The sequence below is a fragment of the Podarcis gaigeae genome (genome assembly GCF_964106915.1).
Source record: "Podarcis gaigeae genome assembly, chromosome: 2".
NCBI lineage: Eukaryota > Metazoa > Chordata > Lepidosauria > Squamata > Lacertidae > Podarcis > Podarcis gaigeae.
Genome location: NC_139679.1, coordinates 44,391,494 through 44,417,474, shown reverse-complemented (window position 1 = coordinate 44,417,474; position 25,981 = coordinate 44,391,494). Strand labels below are relative to the sequence as shown.

General features: G+C 45.5%; 1 protein-coding gene across 2 annotated transcripts in view; it reads left to right on the top strand.

Annotated features, from left to right (window-relative positions):
* The window catches only part of ADGRE5 (adhesion G protein-coupled receptor E5), a 47,087-nt gene that overhangs the window by 16,373 nt on the left and 4,733 nt on the right, over nucleotides 1-25,981 (top strand). The window contains exons 2-14 of one of the 2 annotated variants that reach the window (XM_083717601.1): nucleotides 3,104-3,160; nucleotides 5,182-5,238; nucleotides 6,362-6,481; nucleotides 7,361-7,495; nucleotides 9,802-9,945; nucleotides 13,020-13,066; nucleotides 15,646-15,738; nucleotides 18,581-18,749; nucleotides 19,196-19,309; nucleotides 21,423-21,652; nucleotides 21,970-22,143; nucleotides 23,760-23,951; nucleotides 24,764-24,984. In XM_083717601.1, the coding sequence (XP_083573727.1) occupies nucleotides 3,104-3,160; nucleotides 5,182-5,238; nucleotides 6,362-6,481; nucleotides 7,361-7,495; nucleotides 9,802-9,945; nucleotides 13,020-13,066; nucleotides 15,646-15,738; nucleotides 18,581-18,749; nucleotides 19,196-19,309; nucleotides 21,423-21,652; nucleotides 21,970-22,143; nucleotides 23,760-23,951; nucleotides 24,764-24,984 (1,753 nt within the window). The remainder of the gene's footprint in view (nucleotides 1-3,103; nucleotides 3,161-5,181; nucleotides 5,239-6,361; nucleotides 6,482-7,360; nucleotides 7,496-9,801; nucleotides 9,946-13,019; nucleotides 13,067-15,645; nucleotides 15,739-18,580; nucleotides 18,750-19,195; nucleotides 19,310-21,422; nucleotides 21,653-21,969; nucleotides 22,144-23,759; nucleotides 23,952-24,763; nucleotides 24,985-25,981) is intronic. The other variant, XM_083717602.1, reaches the window with a different exon arrangement.

Below are 25,981 nucleotides of genomic sequence, written 5' to 3'. Positions count from 1 at the left end.
GGAGATCTATAATGAAGGCTGAAAAAAATAAGATCAGAATCAGATGAGTGCCTGAAAGGTTTGACTGACTCTCCAGTAACATTTATTTCATTTTTAATTTGGAAGACCCAAATGTGAGATGCATAAAATACATGCTTGGAATAAATTCTGCTACTCTGAAGGAAGTGCCACTGAGTTCAGTGGGACTTACTAAGCAAATGTAGGCTTGCGGCCTAAATATACTGTATTTTTCTGTCTATAAGATACTCCCATGTATAAGACACCCCCTATTTGGGGGGACTCTGATTTAAGAAAATGGGGGAAGATCTGTGTATAAGACTCCCCCAAATTTTGGACATTATTTTTTAGGGGGGGGGAATCTAGTCTTATACATGGAAAAATACATACTTAGCGACAATATAGTAAAATTATAAAGTACTAAAGCTAGTTTTCCTCTAGTACTTCAGGCAAGAAGTAATATCAGTTAATCTACCCAGATGATTCCTGGTTTTAATCCCACCGTTTTAATTCTGTCTGAAGAATTTAACTTCCTAGTAAATTAGCTGAAAGAAATGACCGCACGCTATCATTGGGGAATAGGGACACAGGAAGCTGCCTTGTCCCATGGCAAACCATTAGTCCACCTACCACAGGCTGTCCAGAGCTTCAAAAAAGTGCCCATTTAGAATCAATTTTCAGCAGTCGTCTTCAGCTGCTGAATAGAATTGTTAGAGGAAGGAAGAAAAGAAGCAAATGTGAACCTGGGATGGAGATCCTGTGGACCTCCAAATGTTGATGGACTACAATTCCCATCACCCCCAACCATTGACCACGCCTGATGAGAGTTGGAGTCCAACAACATCTAGAACGCTACGGCTTCCTCACCCTGTTGTAAAAGAAGATGATCATGGTCTCTTAGCTGTAAGTACAAGCTTGATTTTCTGTTTCAGCCATTCATCGGAAAGAGCTCAGAGAAAAGATGGCAGGCATCAAACGCTCTGGGTGGTATTCAGCTAAGTATTGTTCAGAGTAGACCTATTGGAATGAATGGACCTAGCCATGTGCGTTAATTTCAGTGCATCTGCTCTGGGGAAAACCCGTAGTTGACTTCCACCTTCTGTTAATAATAGAGCTGCATATTGGGTTGCAGAAGATGGGAAGGGTCTGTGCCTGCCAGTGTTGTATGCTGTTGAGTCTTTCCACGCATCAAATGCCTGTCTTTCATCATCAACTAAGCTTCTAATATTGCTGAAGGATTTTGCCACTCTCTTTTGCAGCCCCAGGCTTGGCTAAGCAAGCTTCTGTAATTGTATATGCTTAAGTTATTTATTGACACATTTTCGGGACTTGTGTTTGAAGCGGGGCTGAGTGCCAGAACTTGTGAAGTAACAGTAGAGAAGAAAGTAGCTAGGAGCCCTTGCAGGCAGCATTTCACATACCGCTGTGTAACCACAGCCTGCTCTGGTATACCCTGTATGTTGACTTCTAGGTGACAAAGTGTAACTTACAGGCGGGTTGAAGACTAGAAACCACTTCTTGGAAATTAACCACTTGCTTGTGTTGGTTATTACCCTGCACAAACAATTGGCCCTCAATTTGCACATTGGTTATAAGCAGAAGGAAAAAACGTTGTTGGATACGCATGAAACGAGAATCAGTTGTGCTTGCAGATGTCGTGTTGATTGAATTGCAATACAATGAATAAAAATACAACACATGCGAGGCAATAAAACAACATCTTAGCACAATGTTTGTAAATGTTAGGAAGTTTTTAAAAGGCGAAACAAGAAATGCAGCAGACATCTACCAAAATAAAATAAAATCGCAGCCATTTGTTTCTCTTTATTAATATAAATGAATATGCCTCATGCCCTTAAAATTCCATGCTTCTTTAACTATCTGTAGGGGAGAAACTGCCTCCTTTCCATAGAGGAAAGGACTAATTGGGTTTGTTTGTTTGTTTGTTTGTTTGTTTGTTTGTTTGTTTACATGGGGGGCATGTTGCACTCCAACATCCATTAGCTCCAGCCAGCACAGCCAATGGACAGGAATGAAGGGAGCTGTAGTTCAGTAACATCTGGAGAGGCAGTATAGAATTTTTTAAATATAAATTTATGACTCGACAGTCAGTGAAATGGTCACTACACGATTTAATTAAATAAAAAATACTGGGGCCTCTTGCCACTGAACTCCTTTCCTTGAATCTATTGTCGATTCAGCCTTTTATTCTGGAGGGCCTTTGACTGGAGGGCTGTTCTGTCTCAGCTGCCAAGATGGGAGTCGCTGTAATCTGTTAGCAGTTGTATAAGCCATCACTTGAATCTGGCTCTCCTCATGGAGCTGCCCTCTTTTGAGAAACCACTGCTTCCAAGAGAGCTGTGCAGTAAGGGGAAAGAAGGGCTGGAATAACCATGACTGGAAATTATCTTACTATTCATTCAGTCAGCCACAGAACCAGATCCAAGGATTGCATCCTGATGTAATAATATGAAGAGCTGAATTCCTAAAGAGGTCACCTGGTGAAATACAAATGTGTGCTTTCCCTTATGTTATCCCCCTATATCTGAGTGATGGACAGTCCTGGCTGATATTACAGATCCTTCCTTCCTTCCTTCCTTCCTTCCTTCCTTCCTTCCTTCCTTCCTTCCTTCCTTCCTTCCTTCCTTCCTTCCATAAATGTCCTGGATTTAGACAGGGTTTTAACTGCTGTACAGGCCTTCAGAGGCACCCTGCCTCCAACTGTGAAGGTAGAACATAGCCATAGCCATTGTGGCTAGTAGCCACTGATCGCCTTGCCCTCCATTAAATACCCATGGAGATGTTTGTGAGATCCACAAAGCTTTTACTTCCTGGTGTGACCGAATGACCTGTCCAATGAGTTCTGAGAAGGCTGGGACTTGCAGGTGAGTAGAGCCAGTGTGGTGTAAGAGGGTTAAACTAGGACTGGGGAGATACAGGTTCCAATTCTTTCTTAGTCATGGACCTGCCTCACCTATCTCCTAAAGTAGTTATGTGGATAAAGAAAGGTGGGAAAGAGAACCATGTGTGTTGCCTTGAGCTCTTCAGAGCAATAGCAAGGTATATATTAATGGTAAGTCTGACACTGGGGCTCTCTGTCTTTCAGGGCTCTTCATAATCCTGATTCAGTCTAGATGTGCTGCCCAGCAAGAAGCACCAGAAGGTGAGTTCTCTCTGGATTAAAAAGCCTTCAGAGAAGCAATAGAGGACCAGTTTAAAACCACTGCTTGACCATGTTGTTTGTTTGCGGAGGAGTGCAGCGTGTGCTGAGGACACCAAAAGAAAGAGTTGCCGTATGGCAGGGTGCAGTAAGCAATCCACAAAGCGGTGATAGCCAAGACAAGGAGAACATCCTATGGGTCAGCTCATGGGGTTATGCATAGCACTGTGGCTGCATTTTGAAGAAATGTCTTTCCATCCATCCATCCTGTGGGTCGGTGGTTTCCATGTCCCGGAGATAAGCAAGTTATTCGTTCTGGATGGAGTCATTTCCCCTTGAAGGAGCAAGTGCACATCTTGGGGGCACCCCTGGACACATCTCTTGTCACTAGAGGCCCATGTGTCCTCTGTGGCTAGGAGTACTTTTTACCAGCACCACCTGGTTTACCAAGCCACGGCTGTTCCTGGACAGGGATAGCCTGGCCATTGCAGTGCATGCACTGATAACCTCGAGGCTGGATTACTGCAGTGCACTCTGTGTGGGGCAGCCCTTGGGCCTGGTTTGAAAATTATTGCTGTTGCAGAATGAGATGGCCAGACTGGGGGCACATGACCGACACCTGCCCTGGCCTGGCTGCACATTTACTACAGAGCCAGTAGTAAATGGCTCAAGGTTCAAGGTTCTTGTATTTGCAAAGCCCTGAACAACTTAGGTCCAGGGTACTTTACGGACTGCCTAAACCCTATAGCCCAGCTTAGTCATGGAGATAATCTGCAGGAGCATTGTTGACAAGGCTCATCTGACAGCAACAAGAAACTGAACCTTTAATGTCATCTGCCCAATCATGTGGAATGCTCTGCAGGCACCTTCTGGTTTTTAAAATTATTATTATTGAATTATTAACCAAAAGAAGTGCAATCATAACAAAGAATTAAAAATGTAAACAATAATGCATCACAACCTGGAAGGCCAAAACTACAAAGGTACAACCCACCTCCAAAGGGAAATAAAAAGGCACCTTCTGTTTTAATCTTTAATTGTCTGCTGGAAAAGTTTTTGCTATCAAGTTTTTGCAGGCAATTAAAAAATACCTATCCATGATATTTAGTTGATCTCCAATTTTAAATGTTTTTTATTGTATATTTCTAAGTTGGTTGTAAACCAGCTTGATAGTTTTAAAAATATAAATAGCAGTATACAAATATTCTATGACTATATAAATGTAAGGCACCTTTCCGTGTTCCTATATCCTTTATATTATAGATAAACTTCCTTACAAGTGAAATAGCAAATGCTTAGGTACTAGTCTAATATATTTTAATATTCAATATTGTTGCACAAATTTGCTTAATGCAGTGTTGGCCAAGGATTTCTCACCTAGGACCACTCTAGAAATCTTTGCTAATGTGCAAACATGAAGGCTAGAAATTTGCCTTTTAAAAACATGTTTGTATTTTACTAACTTTTACTTAGAGTAGACCTATTGAAATTAATTGACCTAAATTAGTCATGGCTATTCATTTCAGTGGGTTTGCTCTGAATAATAGTTGGTTGAATGTAACTCATAAATATATTAGGGGCTCTCATGCCTAAATGACTTTAGATCTGTCTCAACTCAGAATGAGAATTCCCTGGCCTCAACATGATTATTGAGTCAAAAAACCTAATCTAATACATGGAAAAATACAGTATTGTTTCCTGGAAACAAAGATACTTAAAAGTAACTAAATTGCAAACTCTGGCACACATGAAAGCTTGGATTCTCAAAAAAAATGAAAGAAATAAGAGTTCTGGAGTTGCTGCTCCTGCCATAATGTATTCTGATTGCAGAATATTTAATTCCCCACTCTGCATGGGTGGACTAGTTGTTTTGGAAGTATGTAGTAAGTAGGGAAAGGGGAGGTCCGATTTGGGGGAGGTGGGCTTAAGTGTTGTTTCTCTGGAAGGAAGTGAGAAGAATGGGAACTGACTGCGTGGCATAGGCAGAGACTCACCAGTTGCTGTTCTCTTCTCTGTCCTAACAGACTGCTCACAGAAAGAAAAGGTTGGTGGCACCTGTGGCTCCTATGAAGACGAGTACGGTAAGTGTTATGGTAATTAGACTTGCTTCCCAGATCACAGCACAGTAGTACCTCTGGATGCGAACAGAATCCGTTCCGGAGCCCCGTTTGCATCCTGAGTAGAATGCAGCCCGCGTCTGCGCGTGTGTGGGTCGCGATTCACTGCGTCTGCGTGTGACATCATTTTGAGCGTCTGCGCATGTGCGCATTCTGTTACTTCCGGTTTGCCGCGGAGCGTAACCTGAAAACGCTCAACCTGAACCATATTTAACCCAAGGTATGACTGTAGTGATTTTAAAGTAAAATACATTAAAAAAAAAACCCAACAACTTTGCTTTTTCTTTTCTGGCAGTTGCCCACAATGAAGAAACGAAAGCAATTACAGCAACCAGTTGGCCACCTAAAATGATCTGATCTTAAATATTTATAGAATGTGTATGTCATATATTTAATCTTGCCACGCTCAGAACACCTTCTTGGAGCAGCATCCAAAGCCAACAAGCTCCCCTACATGGGCTTGCAGCTTTTGGCTTGAATAGCAGAGCTAGCCCCAAATTATAGACCCCTGTTTTAACAGGAAATGTTGAATATGAAGTCCCTTGCACACATACCAGAAACCTCCTGCCCCAGTGTTAAGAGAAACGTTGCCAACCCTTTATCCTACTAAGGGCGCTCGCTTCCAAGCTCTCAGCATGACTTGATTATTTGTGTGAGGATGTGAGAGGCTACAAAGGAGACACCTCTGCAATGGACGCTTTAGTTTAGTTTCCTGCATTGCAGGGAGTTGGATTAGCTGGCCCTCGGGTTCCCTTCCAACTCTACAATTCTAGGATAAAATATTGTGTTCAGCACTCTTGGGTTGGAGGAATCCCGTGACCCAGCTATGACACAGAATCAGATTCCTCAAACCCGGGTCAGAAAACCTTTCACCCTCCAGATGCTGTTGGATCCCAACTCATCCCATCCCGAGTCAGGGGGCCAACAGTCAGGAATGATGGGAGGTGTAATCCAACAACATCCGGGGGGAGGGGCAACACAGGATCCATACCCTTCAAAGGAATTCCCAGGCCTCAGCCATTTGATGCATGCAGGAGACGGTTAACAGCCAGATTGCAAAGTGTATCCTTGTTTGTTGCATTCATAGATGTGGATCTATGCCTTGAGAAGAAATTAGATTGTGGATTCCATGCCAACTGCAAGAACAACTCCTGTATATGTGTAGATGGATTCGAGAAGTACCCCAAGAAGGATAATGCCTGCAAGGGTAAGGGCTTTCTTGCTTGAGATGCAGCATGTTCGCTCCAGGCACGACACGGGCTTGACGTATAGAGCTGAGAGCTACAGCAGGGGCACAAGTCTGGCTGTACATGGGGCTGTGCACAAGTTTTACAACTAGCACCAAACCTAAGTGTACCATCTGGGAATAAAAGAAGGAGGGCTTCTTTCAAGCAAACGCAGCACTCCTCTCCTGGGAGTGGGGAGCCTGCACCCCTTAGCCTAAATAGGGAGCCGGTAACTGCTGAAATTTGCTTGTTGGGGAGATGTCACAATTTAGTCTTCTTAATTTACTTCTGGCAGCTGAGTCTGTAACACAAGAGTGGGGCACCTCTGTGGGGGACGGCACGAAAAACAGCAATTGCTGCTGCATAGTGAGGCAAGGAAGACGGCCACGTTGTTTCACAGCATCCGCATCACAACATCCTCTGGCTGTGCCTCCAGTTCATTACCTTCTCGCTTGTAGCTTCTGTGGCTGAAACTAACCTAAAAACTTGACTTGTTACTCTCTCACCCTCTAAGCTGGAGGTTCCTCGAGTTGTTCCAGATGGCAATTGCCGTTGAAATCTGGTGTACTCAGCAGACATCTATTAACGCTAGCCATTTTTTTTATTTGAATGGGAAGCCCTCTTGTCCCTGCTAACAGCCTGGCATGCCAGCTACAATGCTCTTGCAACCCAACACTTGAGAATTGCTGCTCTAAGTGAATGCTAACAGCATGCTTCTTTGAATGGCTTCATCAAGGCGGATTTTCTAGAATGGCTTGCCTTTCTGCAGCCATAAGCAGTTTCCTGATTATCATGATGTGATGGCTCAGGTTGGGGGCCAATTTGCCGTGTTTCACCTAGAAGCAGATTTCTCATTGCAGACATTGATGAGTGCCAGAAAAACGCTTCCATCTGTGGACCTTATGGAAGTTGCATCAACACCAAAGGGGATTACCTTTGTAAATGCAAGCCGGGATTTGCGAAGAGCATACAAGATGATAAAAAGATATGTAGAGGTACAGCTCAGAGAGAATGCAACATTTCTTTCTTACCCGGCCAAGGGAATGCATGGGCAATGGCACTTCTTCATTTACCGCAGAGTTGTAATTAGCTAGTGATGTTAAATATGTTGGGGCCAGAGGATGATCTGAGCACATCTGATGCTAAAGCAAAACAGACCTCAGCATGACCAGTGCTTGGAATAGAGATTGCTTGGAGGGCCGTCTAAGGCAATCTGAGCTCCTGGGATGAAGTTTGGTGTAAAATTCACTGATAAAACATGTGAAGTTGAGCTTCTGTAATAGGCATGTTTGGATGTGGAGGATCAATGGGGCCAAATGACTGTTTGTAACTGTTGTAAATAAAAATATGCCCTTTTCCCTTATGGGGTATCCAAGAGCCCATATAGAGTCCTTGCATAGGTTCCCTATTGGTAGGAGAAAATAACAGAGGCCAACCAGAGAATATTGAGAAGCAAAGCAGCTAGTAAGCTTGATCTTTATTGATCTGTTGCAACAGGGTACTCCCCTCACACGCAGGAGAGGAAGAGGACCCAGAACAATGCTGTGCAAGGGTTTATAAAGACTTTTGAAATTCCCATTCTGTAGATCAAGACCACCCCCAGAAACATGCATACATCACAGAAGGGGTGTAACCTAAGACCACCCCTCAGATACATCCCACCTACATCACAGAAATTTAAATGTTGTTTTTCTCTTGTCACAGTTTATCTTCAGTCGCTTTGTTTATTTCCTGTCTGGCAGGTTACTTGATTGGATTTCTTGGGGAGCCTGGGCAGTCTTGTAATGATAAGGCTTACACCCTTATTCAAACACAGATTAAGACAGGATTTGTGAAGGAAGAGACAATGGGGAAGCTTTTCCATTTTGACCATGCAGAGAAACATTTGCTCAGTTTAGGAATCAAAATGGTTCCAGGTTGGCTTTCCTGTGCTGATCTATGTACGTGTGGTTATGAACGTTGCCATATATCTAAGACCATAAAATTCCTATCACATAACATACCTGTGCACAAACCTACCATATGTAAGATTTCTGTGTTCTTATATCGGTTATGTGATGCCAGAACAATCATCTGCCTTCACTGTCATATGCACTGTTACACATTTTACAGGGATTAAAGCTTTTGTGCATGTAAACTGGATTTCTGCATGGCATAATTCACATGCAGTTGCCTCTTGTCAAGTCAACACAGTTTGTAGAGTCTTCCTGGGGCCATATTTCCCAGATGGATTGCCATGTCCTCCCTTTCTGTGAGCCTTTTGGAAGGAAACCTGGGAATAGATGGCTTTAATCTAGGACATTTCCCCCCCCCCTTCCTATTTTCTCCAGTATCCTCATTCCCATCTGTTCATGAGGTGCTGTAGGGATGAGAAACTTGCTTCTTTTGCCAACTGGGCCAAAACTCAAAGGAGAAGCTGCCGTCAGGGTTGCCTCCAGTGTACTCAAGAGACTTCCATTGTGTATGTGAAAGTTTGTGCACACAGGGACTTTCCAATCCTATCAACAGGAGAGGATTTGGCATATTCAAATGGGAAGTCCTTGTGTGAAGCATCTTCCAGGCTCAAATAATAATGCGGACCCTTCCTTTGTCAGTATCATTCTCACCCACGTGACACTGGAAGACCGTCCCACAATAGTTTTGCAGTTCAGCATCAAGATGGAGAACTAGCACCCAAAGGAACGGTTCAAGGCATATACTTTAGCCTGGGTGCAATTCATGTGGTTGCACTACACTGCAGATTTTTTGGTACCCAAGTTGAAAACCTATCTTTTCCAGAAAGCCTTTGTAGATGCCTATTTAACTGCCCCAAGTCTTAACTCTATCTGTCAATGTTATTTTATTGTTTATTTGTTCTGGATCTGCTGTTGCTGTATTTTTATTTTAAGTCTGTGATTGTGCCCTGGTCTGACAGCATGCTCTGATGAAGGTCAGGTGAGAAATCTAAATAAATACACTGTTTTACAGAATCATCATAAAAATGTTATATGGGGTGATAGTCAACTAAGTTTAACTCGGAGTAGACCTATTGAAATTAATGGGCCTGATTTAGTTGTGTTCGTTAATAAAACTTAGTTGAATTTCAGCCACGGAATAATGCGGAATGCATTGCAGCAGAACTGAATTCACACAGTTGCAATTCTATCTTGTTGCCTTGTCCCCAAAGACACCCCCGGTTGGCTCAACAGATTGTTGAATGCTAGGACACAACTTGGTTGTTTCTTACTTCTTCCTCTCGTTTCCCTTTTCAGATTTATTATTCTCATGTTGTTGTTTCTCTCCCCTCCCCCCCCCTTTTCAGATATTGATGAATGTAAACAAAATATTTGTCATGAAAGTGCCCAATGTGAAAACGTCGAGGGGAGCTTTCTGTGTACGTGCCCATCAGGGTACTTCCAGTATATGGATGTTGGACCTTTGGGTAAAAACATCACAAAATGCAAAGGTAAATTCTGGTGGAAGAGGCTAGGAAATGGGGGAGAGGGCAGAGGGCCGTGTTCTAAGGGAAGGGGGGAGGCTGACATTGTCAAAGGCCATGATGTGTAATAACATAGACCTAGAGTCTAGATAATGCAGGGTGGGGAGATGCATACATTTGCCTTCTGTTCTTGCTTTAATGTAGCACTATTCCTTGGTTTAAAAAAAATACTCCAGTAAAGTTAAATCCGCATGGGGAGAAATGCAGAAAAGGTCCATTGATTACTTCAATACACTGAAAACACTTACCTTGCCTTCCTTGCCTCAGTCACTGGCTCCCTGCATGCAAAGACAATTTGATTCCAGATGTGTTAACAGTGATCATTTTCTGCTCAGACAACATCTAACTAGGCTACCCAGGTGCATTATTTCCTTACAGCTTCCATCAACGGCTCATCTCCACAGGGGTGTCTAGTTTCCACTCCCCTGGAACTCTGCTTTGACAGATTCCCCTTCCAGCCTGAGTGATTGACTGACAACAATTAACCACCCTCTGCTCTCCACTTCTTCAGGCTCCTTCAGACCAGGCAGGGATGAGGAGCTTTGTTTCAGCAGCACTCCCGGGGCTTGTGGCTCCAGAATGGCCAATCCTTGCTGTGTAGGGCCTGTATGGCCAGGACAGCCAGGTGTATCCCAGGGGAAAGATGCCTTTTGCCAGCACTCTTCCCACACCCCCAGGTGTGTGCAGCAGCACTAAGCTGGGAACTCAGCAAACCACAATGAGAGGCCACACGCCGCCCTTGAAGAGGGGAGCCTGGTGGGAAGGATGCAGAGTGGGAGGGGTAGAATGGGGAGCCAATCTGGATGGGGAGTAGCGAAAGGGGAGGGAAGGCCTCTGCAAGTGGTTAGGCCAGACATCTGGTAAGGGCTGTCTGTCCTGTTCCCTGGCAGCCCAGTGAGTGAGGAGGAGGCCAGAAAGAAGAAGAGAAGGAAGGGGGTAGCAGAAACAGAGGGAAAGGGGTATGCCAGCATATGGGCCCCAGCTAAAAGAAGGATCCCCATCTTTCCCTTAGTGTGCTGTTGCAGTTCCCAGCCCATCCTTAAAAAGTTGGGGCTAACTGCTCCATAGCTATGGCCAGCATTTGAAAGCATGGAAACAAAGTTCCATGGCTGTGAGTTCTTGTAGTCTGAATTCGTCCACATGTGCTGGAACCTGTAGGTCATTTCTAAATGACGGACAGCATTCACCAGTGGATTTATTTTATCCTTTTCTTGCTCAAGGGTGGAGGATTCAGGAGAGAACAAGGGAAGTACTTCTTCACACGGCATCGTGGCTTTTGCTCCCGCAAGAGGCAGTTGTGGGTGGCTTTAAAAGAGCAATAATAATAATAATAATAATACATTTTTATTTATACCCTTCCCGGTTCAAAAACTGGGCTCAGGGCTGCTGACAACAAATTTAAAACACTTAATTGTAAAAGCAGCATAAAATACAGTATAAAAACATGAATAACAATAAAATTCAAAGTTCAGAAATCAATTTAGGGGAAATCCATCTAATAAGCATTAGATAATCACCACGGCTAGCTGGCTGAATTAGTCCTACTTGGGCCAGCGAGGAGGCCAGGGGAGAATTAGCTGTGGGGTCTCAGAGCTGGTAATCTTCATAAAAGGGGAGGGGGAGGGAAGAGAAGGGAAATAAAAGATCAGGCTGAATTCAAATTAAAGGCCAGGTTGAATAGCTGTGTCTTACAGGCCCCACAGAAGGAGGTTAAATCCTGAAGGGCCCTAGTCTCATGGGCCAGAGCATTCCACCAGGTCGGAGCCATCACTGAAAAGGCCCTGGCCCTGGTGGAGGATAGTCTGACTTCCTTAGCGCCCGGGACCTCTAAACTATGGTTATTCATGGACCTTAAGGTCCTCTGCGCGGCATTAGACAAATTCATGGAGGGGAGAGGGCTATGGGAGGCTCCTAGTTATGGCGGCTACGTTCTCCCTCCACTGTTGGAGGCAGTATGTCTCTGAATGCCAGTGGCTGGGAATTGCAGGTAGGCAGAGCGCTGCTCAGCTGCTGCTTTGGGGCTTCCCATAGGCATCGTGTGAGAACAGGGTGTTGGACTAGATGGGCCATTGAGCAGGCTCTCTGTAGGTTCTTAATGTTCTCCCAATATGTTGTTTTACTCTTTACTGAGAAACAAAACCAAGCTGGCTGGGGAAAGACCCAGAGCTGGGGAGGGGAGGGGAACAGAGGTGGGTGGGAAGGAGAGTCTTTCATTTTGAAAAACAGAAGTTGCTTTCAATCACAGTGAATTATTTTCCCAATGTTCTATAGTCACAGTGACTTGGGGGATAGCACCTCCTCCATGTCCCCATTTTTGCCCACAAAAAGGAGGGGAGAAAATGTCTCTTTTCCCACCCCCCAAAAGTAAAGTCTAAAAGTAAAGTCTGCCGTTGCAGAAGAACCACCACATATATATTTCCAAGATTTGACAGGCTTCATCCCCACAGAAGGAGCAACTAAGCCTGCAATTTGCATCCAATTCTGGCAGAAAATAAAAAAGTTGGGGACTTTTATTCTTTAATAAAAAAGCAACCTTTAAATGTTCCCTAAACAAAAAACCTTTGGATGGATCTACCTGAAATTTGGCAGGCTTAACCCACTGTGTAGGGGTTCATTTTCCTGCAAATTTCATCCATTTATGTGAAAAGGGAAAGAAATTATAGTTATTTTTATATTCCCCACTATAGTCAATGGGGACAAAGCAGAGCTTTGGATTTAACAGATCAGTTTCGGACCTAAAAATTAAATTAAATTGGAATGACACAGAGCAGATTTGAAGTAGACCAATCTGCTTCCAAGCACTACAGAAACCAGTTGAATCTTGTGGTCGCTGCATGGCCCTAATACATATCCGTTGTTTGGTGCAGACATATTTAGCTACTGCTACTCAAACAGGAGCTGCTGGAGCCATTATGGGTTACTCAGTAGAAGGAACAATGTATTGTGCCCCTGGCTCTCAAAAACAGCAAGCAGAATGTGAAAGGCTTTTTGGAAAGGGATGGAGAGCAATACGTTCTGATAATTTGTCCTCCTTTCCCCAGAATTCAGCTGCCCGGAACCTTCAAGTGATAACTGTTCAGATGAACAGGTGAGTCCCTAACATTGGACTTTGGAAATCAAGACCAAATTAATTACATGCATAGGCTTTCTATTGACTTGGGTAATTGGCTGTTGTGTCAAGAACTGCATATATCTGGTTATTTGAAAAAAGAACCAAATCCATCAAAATTCTCTAAGGAAAGCTGCATTACATTGCTTGTATACCGTGTTTTTCGCTCTATTGGACGCACCGGACCACAGAACGCACCTAGTTTTTAGAGGGGGAAATCAAGGGGGGAAATATTATTCGCCCCCCGCCAGCCCCAAAGAGCAACGGACAGGCTGCGCGCTTCCTCTTTAGCCTTGAGTAGCATCTTTAGCCTTGCACAACGGGATGGATCGTGCCCGCTGTCCACCGGGGCTGGACTAGATGACTCCTGGGGTTCCCTTCCAACCCTGCAGTTCTGTGACCTCGGAAGTTGTTGGGGGTCTCCACCACTGGAGGCTTTTAAGCAGCGGTTGGGGGACCATCTGTTCTTTAGCTGTGATTCCTACATTGTGAGGGGGCTGGGCTAGATGACCCTCGGGTGACCCTCCCAACTCTATACAGTCCTACACTTCTGCGGCAGGAGATCCACAGCCACTTCACACAATGCCCACTCCCAATTTTCATTGGAGAGACATGTGGCTTCAGTGTCTAGGTAGGTACCCCCCTACCTGCCACTCTTCCCCCACCCCACTTAAGCAGAGGGAATTCCTGCCCAGAGAAGCTCCCAGGTGAGGCAAGGGTTAAGATCTACCTCTGGTAAATGGCTTTGTATCCTCCCTCTTTCCCTTTTCTCCTCTTCTTCTATGCTTGTTCCTTCTCTTGTGTTTTGTTTAATCTGTTTTTATTGTATACTAAAATAAAAGCTGCAAAGTTTCCTTTTTTATAATATTCCCCCCCCCTCCAAACTAAAACGTTAATCTAAATAAAAACACTGATCCAGAGGAAAATAAGGGGGTGGAGAAAGGACGAAAAAAGAAAAAGAGGTAGAGATAGAGAGATTTTTTAAAAGTTGGCTTCTTTAGCCTTGGGCAGCTGGAGAGGCTGTTGGAGAGGCACGCACGGCTAAAGAGGAAGCCCGGGCAGCGAGCGGGATGGCTCGCGCTCGCTGCCCGGGCTTCCTCTTTAGGCTTGCACAGCCTCCCATGACTGGAGAGATTGCGCAAGGCTTTTCCAGAGGAGGGAGAAGGGACTGACTGGCCGCGTCAGTCCCTTCTCCCTCCTGGGGAAAAGCCCGCAAGAGCCGCGCGAAGCTTCTGTGTGGCTCTTGGGGGCTTTTTCCGCTTGCCTCCCCTCCTGCATTCGCTCCATAGGATGCACAGAGTTTTCCCTTAGTTTTTAAGACGGAAAAACTGCGTCCTATGGTGCGAAAAATACGGTAAATGATACAAATTGTGAAGATTTGGATATAGTGTTTAATTGGCATACTTTACATTAGCCATGGGAAGAGGCAAAAAGTTGTTCATGGCACCCTGTAACCATTGGAAACTTGGTTGCTGTCATACACTGATGGTGGAAATTCCCTCGAGGTACTTCCTACTTACACTTAATCATGTTTGCACTGCCATCTTAAGGACTAGAAACTTTACAAAAAACTTAGCTGAGATTCTCAGGATGCTACTTTTCTAAAGACAGTCCTGTCCTGTTTGTCCATTGAGACAGGGCAGAGGGGGATATTCATGACTTTTAAAAGAAGAGCTTGTGGAATTTAAACCCCAGGAATTTCCTACAAAGATAATTAGGTAAAGGTAAAGGGACCCCTGACCATTAGGTCCAGTTGTGACCGACTCTGGGGTTGCGACGCTCATCTCGCTTTATTGGCCGAGGGAGCCGGCGTACAGCTTCCGGGTCATGTGGCCAACATGACTAAGCCGCTTCTGGCGAACCAGAGCAGCGCACGGAAATGCCGTTTACCTTCCCACCAGAGTGGTACCTATTTATCTACTTGTACTTTGACGTGCTTTCGAACTGCTAGGCTGGCAGGAGCAGGTACCGAGCAACGGGAGCTCACCCCGTGGCGGGGATTCGAACCGCCAACCTTCTGAATTAAAACATCTGTGATTTGCTTCCCTGAAAGCATCCTCATAAAGCCCCAGCTTACTGAAAGTGGGAACGTTTAAACTACTTTATAGGGAAATTTGAGCATTGCTGCTAAATGTCAGAACAAAATACTGGCTGTCACTTTGTGCCCACTTGTCCTAAATAGGTGCGCATGTAGCTGTGTGCTGGATTACAGCCGTTTGTCTTGAATCTCGCTCTCTGCATTTCCTAGGGCCTCTTTCCTCTTGTATTTGTGACACAGCTGCTCAGTCCACAGCATTAGCCCTTTGCAGCTTCCCTCCCATTGCAAAGAGCTGTCGTGGGGGCCGTCTGTTCAGTCTGGGACAGAGGCCGGGGCAAAGGACTTAAAGTGCGTCTCATGCCATGATCCTGATCTGGATCAGAGTCTCCTGGCGCCAGCTGTTTGTTATTTTAAAAATCAAGTGTACCAGCACTAAAGAGATGTGAATGCTGCTTCCTTGCTTGGCCCGTAGGATTAAACAGGCGCAGCAATTTAAAGTTTTGTGGGGATTGTTTTCCAGGCACTCCTCTGTGACTTCAGAGCAAAAAGGAAGCATCTCTGCGATTCATTGCTGGAAATGCAAGGGGCAACAGATGCAAAGAAGCAGCTGCAGGTATGTTTCAAGCTGGTTTCGCCTTTGCCTTCTTTAACACTTGCCTTTGCTCCAAAGGTCAGAGCTGCAGGGCTTAGCAGAATGTGCTGCTCTAAAAATAAGTGGAAACAGAGGCCAACAAGTAGTGCTTTCTAGCCAACCATCACTTCCCTGTAAGAAAAATGGTGCTTCGTACATTTTCCATGAGGAGAGGATATGTTTTCCCACTGAAGCAGTAATTGCAACAAATGGGGAGTCTCTGCAGGGTGTACCCATATTGCACAAGTCTGCACAGTGCAGGAACACGTGCAAATGTTGCACATGAAGCTGCCTTTAAGACCATTTTAGTAAGTGATTCTCAAATACACACACGCGCGCACACACACACACACACGTGTATCTATATATATATATGTGCGCATTTCCTGCCCCTGTAGAGCAAGCGAATGAGGGAAAGCATATTTGTTTTTTTAAATGACCTGGTTCTACTTTCCATTTCACACTAACCAAAAGGTTGTCTAAACAAAATGGTTGTGGTCTAGTTCTGGGTGCAGGACAGGAGTGCAGGACCTGTGAGCCCTGCAGACATTGCTTTTGTCATCAGCTGCCACATCACAGACCACTGGCCATGTTGACTGGGACTGGCGGGCATTGGGGTCCAACAACATCTGGAGGGCCAGAGACACTGGTGCTGGGAATGTTTAGCAATGGGTCAGACAGAATAATACCAAAATACAGCACTATCAGTGATTAAAGATTCTTCTTAAATCTTAAGGGCAAAATTTCATTCAGTTTACCCCCATGCACATGCACAGCTGTGCTTTTCTCCTTACACACGCTGGTTGTGACCTTCTCTTCACTGGCTGTTCTGCCTTAATGCCCTCTCCTCTCCCGCAGCAGTTTTTCCATTTATTTTACTTTATTTATTGCTGAACTAAACACAGCCTTTTAGGACATGAGTGGTGTTCAAAATTTTGGGCAGTCTCCAATGTTAGTCCTACTCAGAGCATACCAATTGAAATGATTGGATATGACTGACTGAGGTCCAGTCATTTCAGAGGATCTTCTCTTGAGTATAATTTAGCTGGAAACAACCCTTCATAAGTCGTCGTCGTCATCATCCAGTTAAAGCCATATTGTTCTGACTTAACCCTAAATAATAGCAGCTAAACACCAGCAGCAATTAACAAAAGCAGCAGCCTTTAAAGAAGTATACTGAAACAAAAACATTTTAAGTTTACATTCCCTACCACTGCACTGTACATGTTTATGGAGCCCTCCATCCTCCCCATACTGATGCAAATGTTTGCACAATATTGGCAAGACCAGTTCGGTTTACAGGGCTGAATTAGATCAATCCCAGCTGCGTCAATTTTTGTTTATTTATGAGCATTTTAAAAAATGGTAGAGAGGGTTGGACAAACTTCAACTGGTAGTCAGTAGACAAAACTTCTATTTGCACAGCAAAATTTGGTGCATTTCCATTGGTAGCTAAGAGGATAAGAATAAGCCACCATTGGAACAATTAACTACCAGAAAGTTATTGCTGTTCACAACATGAGCCAAAATAAACATTGCTACTTTAGTCAATTGTATTTCTTCCGAAATGCAAAACATCAAGTGAGATAACACTCAGACCATATGCTGGAGGTGTAAATGACTATCAGACTTTGAAAAGCTGGTACAGTGGTACCTCGGGTTACATACGCTTCAGGCTACATACACTTCAGGTTACAGACTCCGCTAACCTAGAAATATTACCTTGGGTTAAGAACTTTGCTTCAGGATGAGAACAGAAATCGTGCCCCGGTGGCGCGGCAGCAGCAGGAGGCCGCATTTGCTAAAGTGGTGCTTCAGGTTAAGAACAGTTTCAGGTTAAGTACGGACCTCTGGAACGAATTAGGTACTTAACCCGAGGTACCACTGTATTAGTTGATCAAGTTCATTAATTTTGTTGAATTAATTAAACAAAATAATTCAAATTTAATTTTGAATAAATGTGCAAATAATTGTTCCTGTATTGAACTTTATTGTGTTATTATCTTTTTTTAGTGGGTTGTGTAAACCAGTATTTCCCAAACTTGGGTCTCCAGGTATTTTTGGACAACAGTTCCCATTGTCCCTGACCGCTGCTCTTGCTAGCTAGGGATGATGGGAGTTGTAGTACAAAAAAACAGCTGGAGACCCAAATTTGGGAAACACTGGTGTAAACCGCTATTCTGAATAGTTTTTTTTGTAGGGTAGTGGGCACTGAGGATGAGTTTATGGAGCCAGGGAGGCAGTGGCCCAAAGAACAGTGGGAAGCAATGACATAAATGATACAAAATTCTATCAAGAGCGTAAAGGAGGATGCAATGTATAAGGGTAGGAATGCACACACTTTCTGTTCACACACACACACACACACACACACACACACACACACCTACCCCTCCTTTGCCAAGTGGTTCAGTGGCTTCAGACAGAACTCTACTCAACGATCCTGTAACTTGCAAATCCAAAATCTGTTGCAATCTGCTGTAATGACTTGGCAGCCAAAAGTGCCTATAACCCAGTGGTGTCATCCCCCCCCCCCCCATCACTGAAAATTTCAATTTGAAATCTTGCTACATATGGAAGGATGGTTAGAACACTGTCTTACCTCCTATTAGTATTTAGTATTCACAGAACTACCTTCCCTTTTCCCACGTGCTGAACAAGCAACACACGGTCGAAATCTACCCTCTCAGTGCTTGCATGCACTTGCAGCTGATTAATCAGACTAGGGTTGACCATCTCTGCTCTGTGTGTTTTGAGTGTCTGGACCATAATGGTGGCAGCTTTTTCCCTTGAGAGCTGATGACATCCTATCTTCATTCTCAAGAGTCTGCTGGCACTGCTGGATGACCTCGTGGCTCTGATGCCAAGTGGGAACAAGGAGCAGGGGCACCGTTTCGTCACTGAGATGTTGGAAACTGTGGAGGTCCTGCTCAGAGTTCTAGCATTCGCTTTACCCAAAAACACTGTGAGCACCGGGAGCAGCAATGGAACAGGTTGGTGTGCAGAGCGTTTGCATGTGACCTGAGGGTTCCCTCGGTGGCAGAGGTTGGGATTTTCCTGTTCCCCCACTCATTGCAGGTGTACCTACCCTATCTCCCGGGGTAGCCTTCCAGATGTTGTTGGGACTCCAACTCCCATCAGCCCCAGCATGCATGACCCAATGACCAGGAATGATGGCTCTTGGAGTCCCTAAGGCATCTGAAGGGCACCATGTTGGCTCCCTTGGCTGTGCACCCTGTGACCCTTTCAGGGTGCCACTGGAATCATCAGGAACGTTCTTCCCTCCTTTCCCAGTTCTTCTTTGTGGCATGCAAGATCTTTCCCATGGTGGGAGAGACTACAAGTGGAGCAGCTTTTGAGGAAAGTGACAGATGTTCCTGGGGTGTTGTCTTTTCTGCTGGCTGTCAAACTCGGCCTGGGTTTTTTTCATTCACTCCAGAGTTGACCATGGACATCAGGACAGCTGGGAACCGAAGCCAGAGTCCAGCATGGCTGCTGCAGGATTCTGTCCAAATGGAGCTAAACTGGGAAGCAGCAAGCAAAGAAGGTGAAGGTAAGGGAACCCCATGTACACCACAAAGGGGCTAGAGTACAGATGCAGCTGTGGCCCGCAGCAAGAGGCTTTCAGCTGACAGGAAAAGCTGGGAAGGGGCAATGGAGAAGAGCCAGCTTCCCTGAGGACGCAGCTTCAACGGCCAGGCTTTGTATTTTGTGGTGGGGTAGGGCGATAGAGATGGGGAATCCACATTTCCATGCACAGCTAATTTATGTGTGTTCACCATCTGCAGGTGATGTCCACATGCAAACAAGCCTGTGTATGCCTATGGAGCTCCATAGCTAGATCAGGACAATGCCATTTCATTTTATTGTTACTATTTTGAATGGTACTGTTTTGTATATTGAATTTCATCTTGTAAACTAACTTGAGGGCTGCCAGGTCATATGTTTAATATCTCCTCCTTATCTACTTGGGGTGATGGAATGCAGCGCTTAGAAATCCCTATGCCAGAGAGTCAACCTGAGGCGACTGTATCTTTTTTTACAAAGAATGCAGTTTCCCAGTGCCAGGGATGGGGAGCCTGTGGCTCTCTCGAGGTTGTTTCAGCCCCCCACCTGCGCTAGTTAACATGATGGGACTTGTACTCCAACAGCAATTGGAGAACCACAGGTTCTCCACAAATAGCTCTATTGCTGTCAAGGTGTGGGATGCAGGTGGTGAAAGCTTGAGAGCAGCTGCCTCAATAGCCAGTCTAAGAATGTGTTGGGAGAAGCAGAAGTGCTTGGGGCATTTCAACTTATGAGACAAAAAAGAAAGAGACAACTGAGTGGAAAGGCCTGTTAAAAAACTTTATTTTAAGAAAAACAGGGTTACCAATAGGATTGGCAGAATATTTAGGGTGGGCAAAAGGGAGCATTCTTCACATAGCATATACATAATTCAGGAACTTCCTACGTAATGGGTCCACCATTGATAGCAAAATGCAGCTTCCGCGTTCAGAAGCTCTGAATGCGTACCACGTCACAAAGAAGAGTAGACTCTTAGCGCCCCCAGAGGCATGGGCTTCTGAGGAGCCATCTTTTTGCAGCAGTGGCCAGGCAGGTGCTCTGAGGATCCCATAAAGAGAGGAAGAAGGAATTAATCCTCTTCTCTTGCTCATACACACCATCTACAATTCCAAATGCTGGACTAGATGCACCTTCAGCCTGCATAGGAAACTGTTTTACACTGTTCAGGGCCATTGGTCCTTCCAGCTCAGCATTGTCTGCACCCAAAGTGGGGAATCAGGGCTTCTCTGTCTAGCCTTTGAAACTTTCCTACGCTGGTCCTGTTTTGTACCCTGATTGTTTTTGCCTGGCCAGAATGTGTCCTTGAACTCTTGATAATGCCTCTTCCTTGGCTGGCTGGAGGGGGTGTGTGTATAGAAACTAGCCTACTATACAAAGGTGAAATTTGCATTCATTGCTCCACACACTTTTGCCTCTGGCCTCACCAGCTAGTCACACCAGTGAGTACTTAATTCTCCCTTAGGTTATCTAGGCAGAAATGCAGCCCTCAGGCTGTAAAAGGCTCTCCATCCCTGGTTGACAACTAACTGGCAGTAGCTTTCCAGAGTTTTGTACCTGGAGATGCCAAGTATTGAATCTGAGACCTCCTGCGTGCATAATAGGTTCTCTGCAACTGAGTTACAGCAACCCTTCCTTAGCCACAGCTTGATCCAAGGCGGTTCGAACATTTTTAAAGGGAAGCAGAGGGAGCTTTCCCTGTGTTGATATTGCTTAGGCCTAGTCCACACATGCAGCACAATAGGGTGAAAGAACAGACCATACCACAAGATTGTAGGTGGGGGTGTCTCCCCACCTCCCATAATGTTTTCCCCTGTAAAATATTCCCTGTAAAAAAAAACAATTTTTAAGCATATGAAGCAAGTGGGAGGCTGCACCCCAACCCAATTCCTGCTGTCCTAGTTGCAGTGTTTTTTCCTCTATCTTCATAGAGAGCAACTCAAAATTCTGATATCCTTCTAGCTGCTAAATAAAACAGTAGAGTCTTTTCTCCCCTTTCAGGATTCTTGTCACCTCATTCTGCTGCGCATAAAGCCTTTAGTTTTCATCATACCAGCACCTGTTTAGTTCTTCAGTTCTGACTAATACTTTTCTCTTTTCAGCTTTGGGTCTGGCCGGCCTGCTCTCCTACCACAGGCTGGGGCCCATCCTGGCTGATGCTCACGTTGAAGGAAAAGAATGGGAGCGAGTGGGGAAGTCCCCACAATGTGCACAGGTGCCAGGCAAGCCCAACTATGAGGTCCTGTCCACGGTGGCCTCTGCTTTTGTGGGCCACAATGAAACCACAGCCTTGAGGGCCCCTGTCTTTTTCAACTTCAGTCACCGGACAGCAGTGAGTACATAATTCTCCATTTCCCCTTTGCCCGCCATCGCCAATACTCTGTGCGGGCCATTTCCTTCGCCCTTTTACACGAGGAAGCAGACATGCCAGAAAAGAAGGGCCTTTTCTCAGTCCTCTTCTGTCCAGCTCCCATGAGCAGATGTTGACATCTCATTGATCCATATTATCAGCATTAAGTTCAGACTGTTTATGCTCCCTCCCATTCTGTGTACATGTACATATCTGTAGTATCAAGTTACCAAGAATACTACTCCGCTGCTCCTAACCTCCAGGTACCTCAAGATGCTTCCCTCCCACTTTTTTCTTAGGAATCAAAGCCTGACCAGCAGGTGATTTGTGCCTTCTGGAAGCCTGTCAATGGCAGTGGACACTGGTCTCAGGAAGGCTGCACACGCCTGGACACCAGCACTGACACCAGCACACACTGCCGGTGCGACCACCTCACCAGCTTTGCTGTCCTCATGGCCTTCTATGATGTGGAGGTGAGTCCAAAAGCCCTTTCATTTTCCTGGCCACTGAGACATCATCTTCCCATGTACTGCAGTCAGGAGGAGACATTAGAGTGGGTTGTATCCAACACTGCATGAGTGGACTTCACTTTCTCCCCCTGTATGCACTCAAAATATTTCCCAGAGTCCCCCAAACCTCTGGAGCAGCGTTTTGAGGATTACAGTGGGGAGAAGAGGAAGGGGAAGTCCTGTTGCATAAGCAGAAGCCTGTTTCGCTCCTGCAACGGCAGTGTTGGATGCAAGCAGTGATTCAGAGACTTCATATACGCTTGAGAGAGGTGGAGTGACAGAGACATTACAAGAAGTGCCAAAGTGAACATGATTGATTCACTATTTGTGTTCCCAGAGGAAAAAATCTAAAGGGAAAACTTGCACACCTTTTCCTGTGCTGGACTGCGTGCATCCCACACATACCGAGTGGCCACAGCCGTATCACAGGGGAGATGTAGATCTTCCATTTTTGTATGTTATACCACAAATGTGTGGGAAGCAGAGACTTGTCCTTGCTGTTTGAGGGCTGCATCTGAAGTCGCCCTGAAGGAGCTGACTTTGCAGGGATATGAGAGTTTCTTCTCTTGATGTCACACCAGCAGCACAGATAATGAATGTGCATCAGATGGCTTTTTAGCAGACACAGAGTCAGCTGCTTGGCTCACACAAGCACCTGCTGGGGTCCGTGGGGTGAAGCGCTGGCTGGAGGCATGGCCTGCTCTCTTTCTTAGTGTTGTGCACATGTTCAAACCTGCACACAAGGCAGAAACCAACAACGAGAAATGGGGGGGGGGGCACACTGTGAGGGTAGTGGCATTTTTTTAACGGTGGGAAGCAGAGGACACTTGCCTCAGCAAGCAACAGCTTTTGGAGCAATTGCCTCGCTGCTGCCCTTCCATTTCCCAGCCCAGAGATGGGACGCCTCTGGCCCTCCAGATGTTGCCGAACTCCCTCAGGCAGCATGACTAGTCATCAAGGGGGAGATATTTGAGGCACCACAGGCTCCCTATCTGTGCTCTAGGCTACTTACGTGGGGCCTAATCCTCCACTGTGAAGGCCAGGAAGTTCAAGATCAGCATGGCAACAGCAGGAGGAAGCAGAGATGCTAGCTGGGTACAGAGAGTAAGGACTGGGGGATGACCCAGAGGAGACACTCGTGCTCCTGGCTTTGGCTCAGCTCACTTGGCTGAGCATGAAGCTAAGGAGGGAGTGTATGCAGTGACTAGAGGGGAAAGAGAGAGGCTGCAGGTACTCTGAAGCCCAAGGACTCACAACTGCTTGAGGCTAGGTCAGAACCAAGACTAGGAGTTACGGTCCCTGGTGTTTTGTGGAGATGATGTAGGAGCCAAAGCAGGTTGTCCAAAGAGCAAGGAGAGGTTCAGTCTAGATAACAGGACTTCTGACCCTTCTTCCCATGGAAGTTTCCAGTGGCTTCAAAACATTGCCTCCTAGATACTAGGAACTGAGACTGCCCTTCAGCTTATTATTAGCAGTGTCTTTGGTGGGGAGGTCCTTTTTGGGTAATCAGCCGGTTATGCCAAATTTCCCCTAAGACTTGGCTTGTATTGCACGGGCTCAATCTTTTGTCATTGTGGCAGGACTGGGGCCTGGATATCATCACCAAGATTGGGCTGGTTGTGTCTCTGATCTGCCTGTTCCTGTCCATCCTCACCTTCTTGTTCTGCCGTGCCATCCGAGGTATCCGCACCACCATCCACCTCCACCTTTGCCTGGCCCTCTTCGTTGGCGACGTCATATTCCTCATGGGTGCTGGGAACACTGGCAACCAGGTAACTGGCCAGGATGGCCTGCTAGCATGCACACAGGGAGCTATATGACCAGAGCTATTCCAAGGGAAACAATTGGGGGTGAATGGGTAGCCCAGGGCCCTCTGATAGCACCTCTGCTGACAAGGGGAGCTCCTGCCTTCTTACTCAGGCTAGTGAGCATCCCTTGACTACAGCCCTTGCTGACAGCATTACAAAGACCCTGTGCTTGGGAGGGAGCTAAGGAGACTAAGGAACTGATGGCCACAGCAGGCTGTAGTATGTGGCAATGATGCGGTGGGAACAGGAAGCACCTTGCAATTCCTGTTTTGTCATATTTCCATTTTTGAATCTCCCTCTGGGTGTGGGGGTCTCCCGATGTGGGACAGCTTTATGGGATATGGACACCATGTTGAAGGAGAAGCAAAGAATGTTTTTGCAGTAGGTGAAGAGGTGGGACAAAAGTGCAAGGCACTTGGCTCAACCTGTTCCCCTTGCATCATCATCATGTCCAAAGCTGATGATAGAAACGAGCTGCATTGTGAAACCTCTATCAAAACGGCAGGGGCATTTGCCAGAAAGGCAGTTTGTGTCACAATGTCAAACATTGGCAGCTGCCATATCATTTAGAGGCAAGGGAAGGATTGCTTGATACCGTGGTGTAGCAGCAGATCTCCAGTACGGACCATTTCAGTTTGCAAAGTACCAATTCAAGTTCTTCCCCAAACAAGTAGGCAGCTGGATTTTCCTCCCTTTGGATTTGGGGACCTTATGCATCCCCCCCAAAAAAGTAGCCCCTTTCACAACCTCCCCCTGGCTCTGTCTCCCCTCCCCAGACAACTTGTGCTGTAGTGGCTGGGCTGCTGCATTTCTTCTTCCTCTCGGTCTTCTGCTGGATGCTGCTGGAAGGCATGGAGCTCTACCTGATGGTCGTCAAGGTCTTCAATACTCACAGCCTCAGGCACTGGCACATCTTCCTTGTAGGATATGGAATCCCAGCCATCGTGGTGGGCATCTCAGCTGCTGTCAATAGCGAGGGCTATGGCAACCTAAGAAAGTAAGTCCTGGGGTTTTGGTGTGCACCCATGTGAACTAGAGAGTAATTGTCCAGTAGAACTCAGGATACCAGATCCTGTGGGGACAGCTGGGTAGCATGTTAGTAGTGTGTAATAAAAATGTTTGATTTTATACTGAGGTAAGAGGGCTCAGCATGGACAAGCAAAGCACAGCTGCTGTTCTGGAGCACCAAGCCTCTGTATGTGCATCTGAAATATCAGGTTCTCAGCTTTGGAGTACTCGTTGATCCAGCTTGAGGCACAGGTTGCATAAGGCCTTTCTAGCAGCATATACTACTTTGCCAACAGCAACCCCTGCAGGGCAGGGAGTGTTTTTGCACTAGGTATTCCAGAGCCTGGTACAATTTCATTTAAAGTACTCAATGGGGCCGCCCTTGAAAATGGTCGGGAAAAGATAAGTAGCTCAAAATGTAGCAGCCAACATTTTGATTAGGGACAAGGTATGAGATCACATCTTGCCAGATTTGAGAAATGTATGTACTTGCTTATTGGTTTACTTCCAAGCTCAACTCAAGATGCTGGTTTTGACATTTAAAGCACTTCATAGTTTGGGACCTGTAAACCTTAAGGACAACCTTCTCCCACATCAAACTGACTGTGTTAAAAATTCCATGAAGGATGTTCTCAGTGTACACTAACAATAGGTGGCAACAAAGCAGAGGAGCTTCGCATCTGTAGCACTCCAGAAATACGGGGCAGCAACCATATTTCGATCATTTCATGCATTTTAATTGCTTGTATTTTAAAAAGTACTGGGAAGTTATATTTCCTACAGCTGTGTTTTAAAATACATTGTAAATTGCCACGGGATAAATAATTGTGAAGGGTAGTATACAAATAACTGAAATAAATAAATGATTAGCAGTGAGATCACATGTGAAGGAAAATGCTTTTCTAAGGGGACAGGGGAAACAGATTCATAATACGCAGAAGGTAAGACAGTTCGATCCCAAATGATTCACCCTCTGCCTTTCCCCC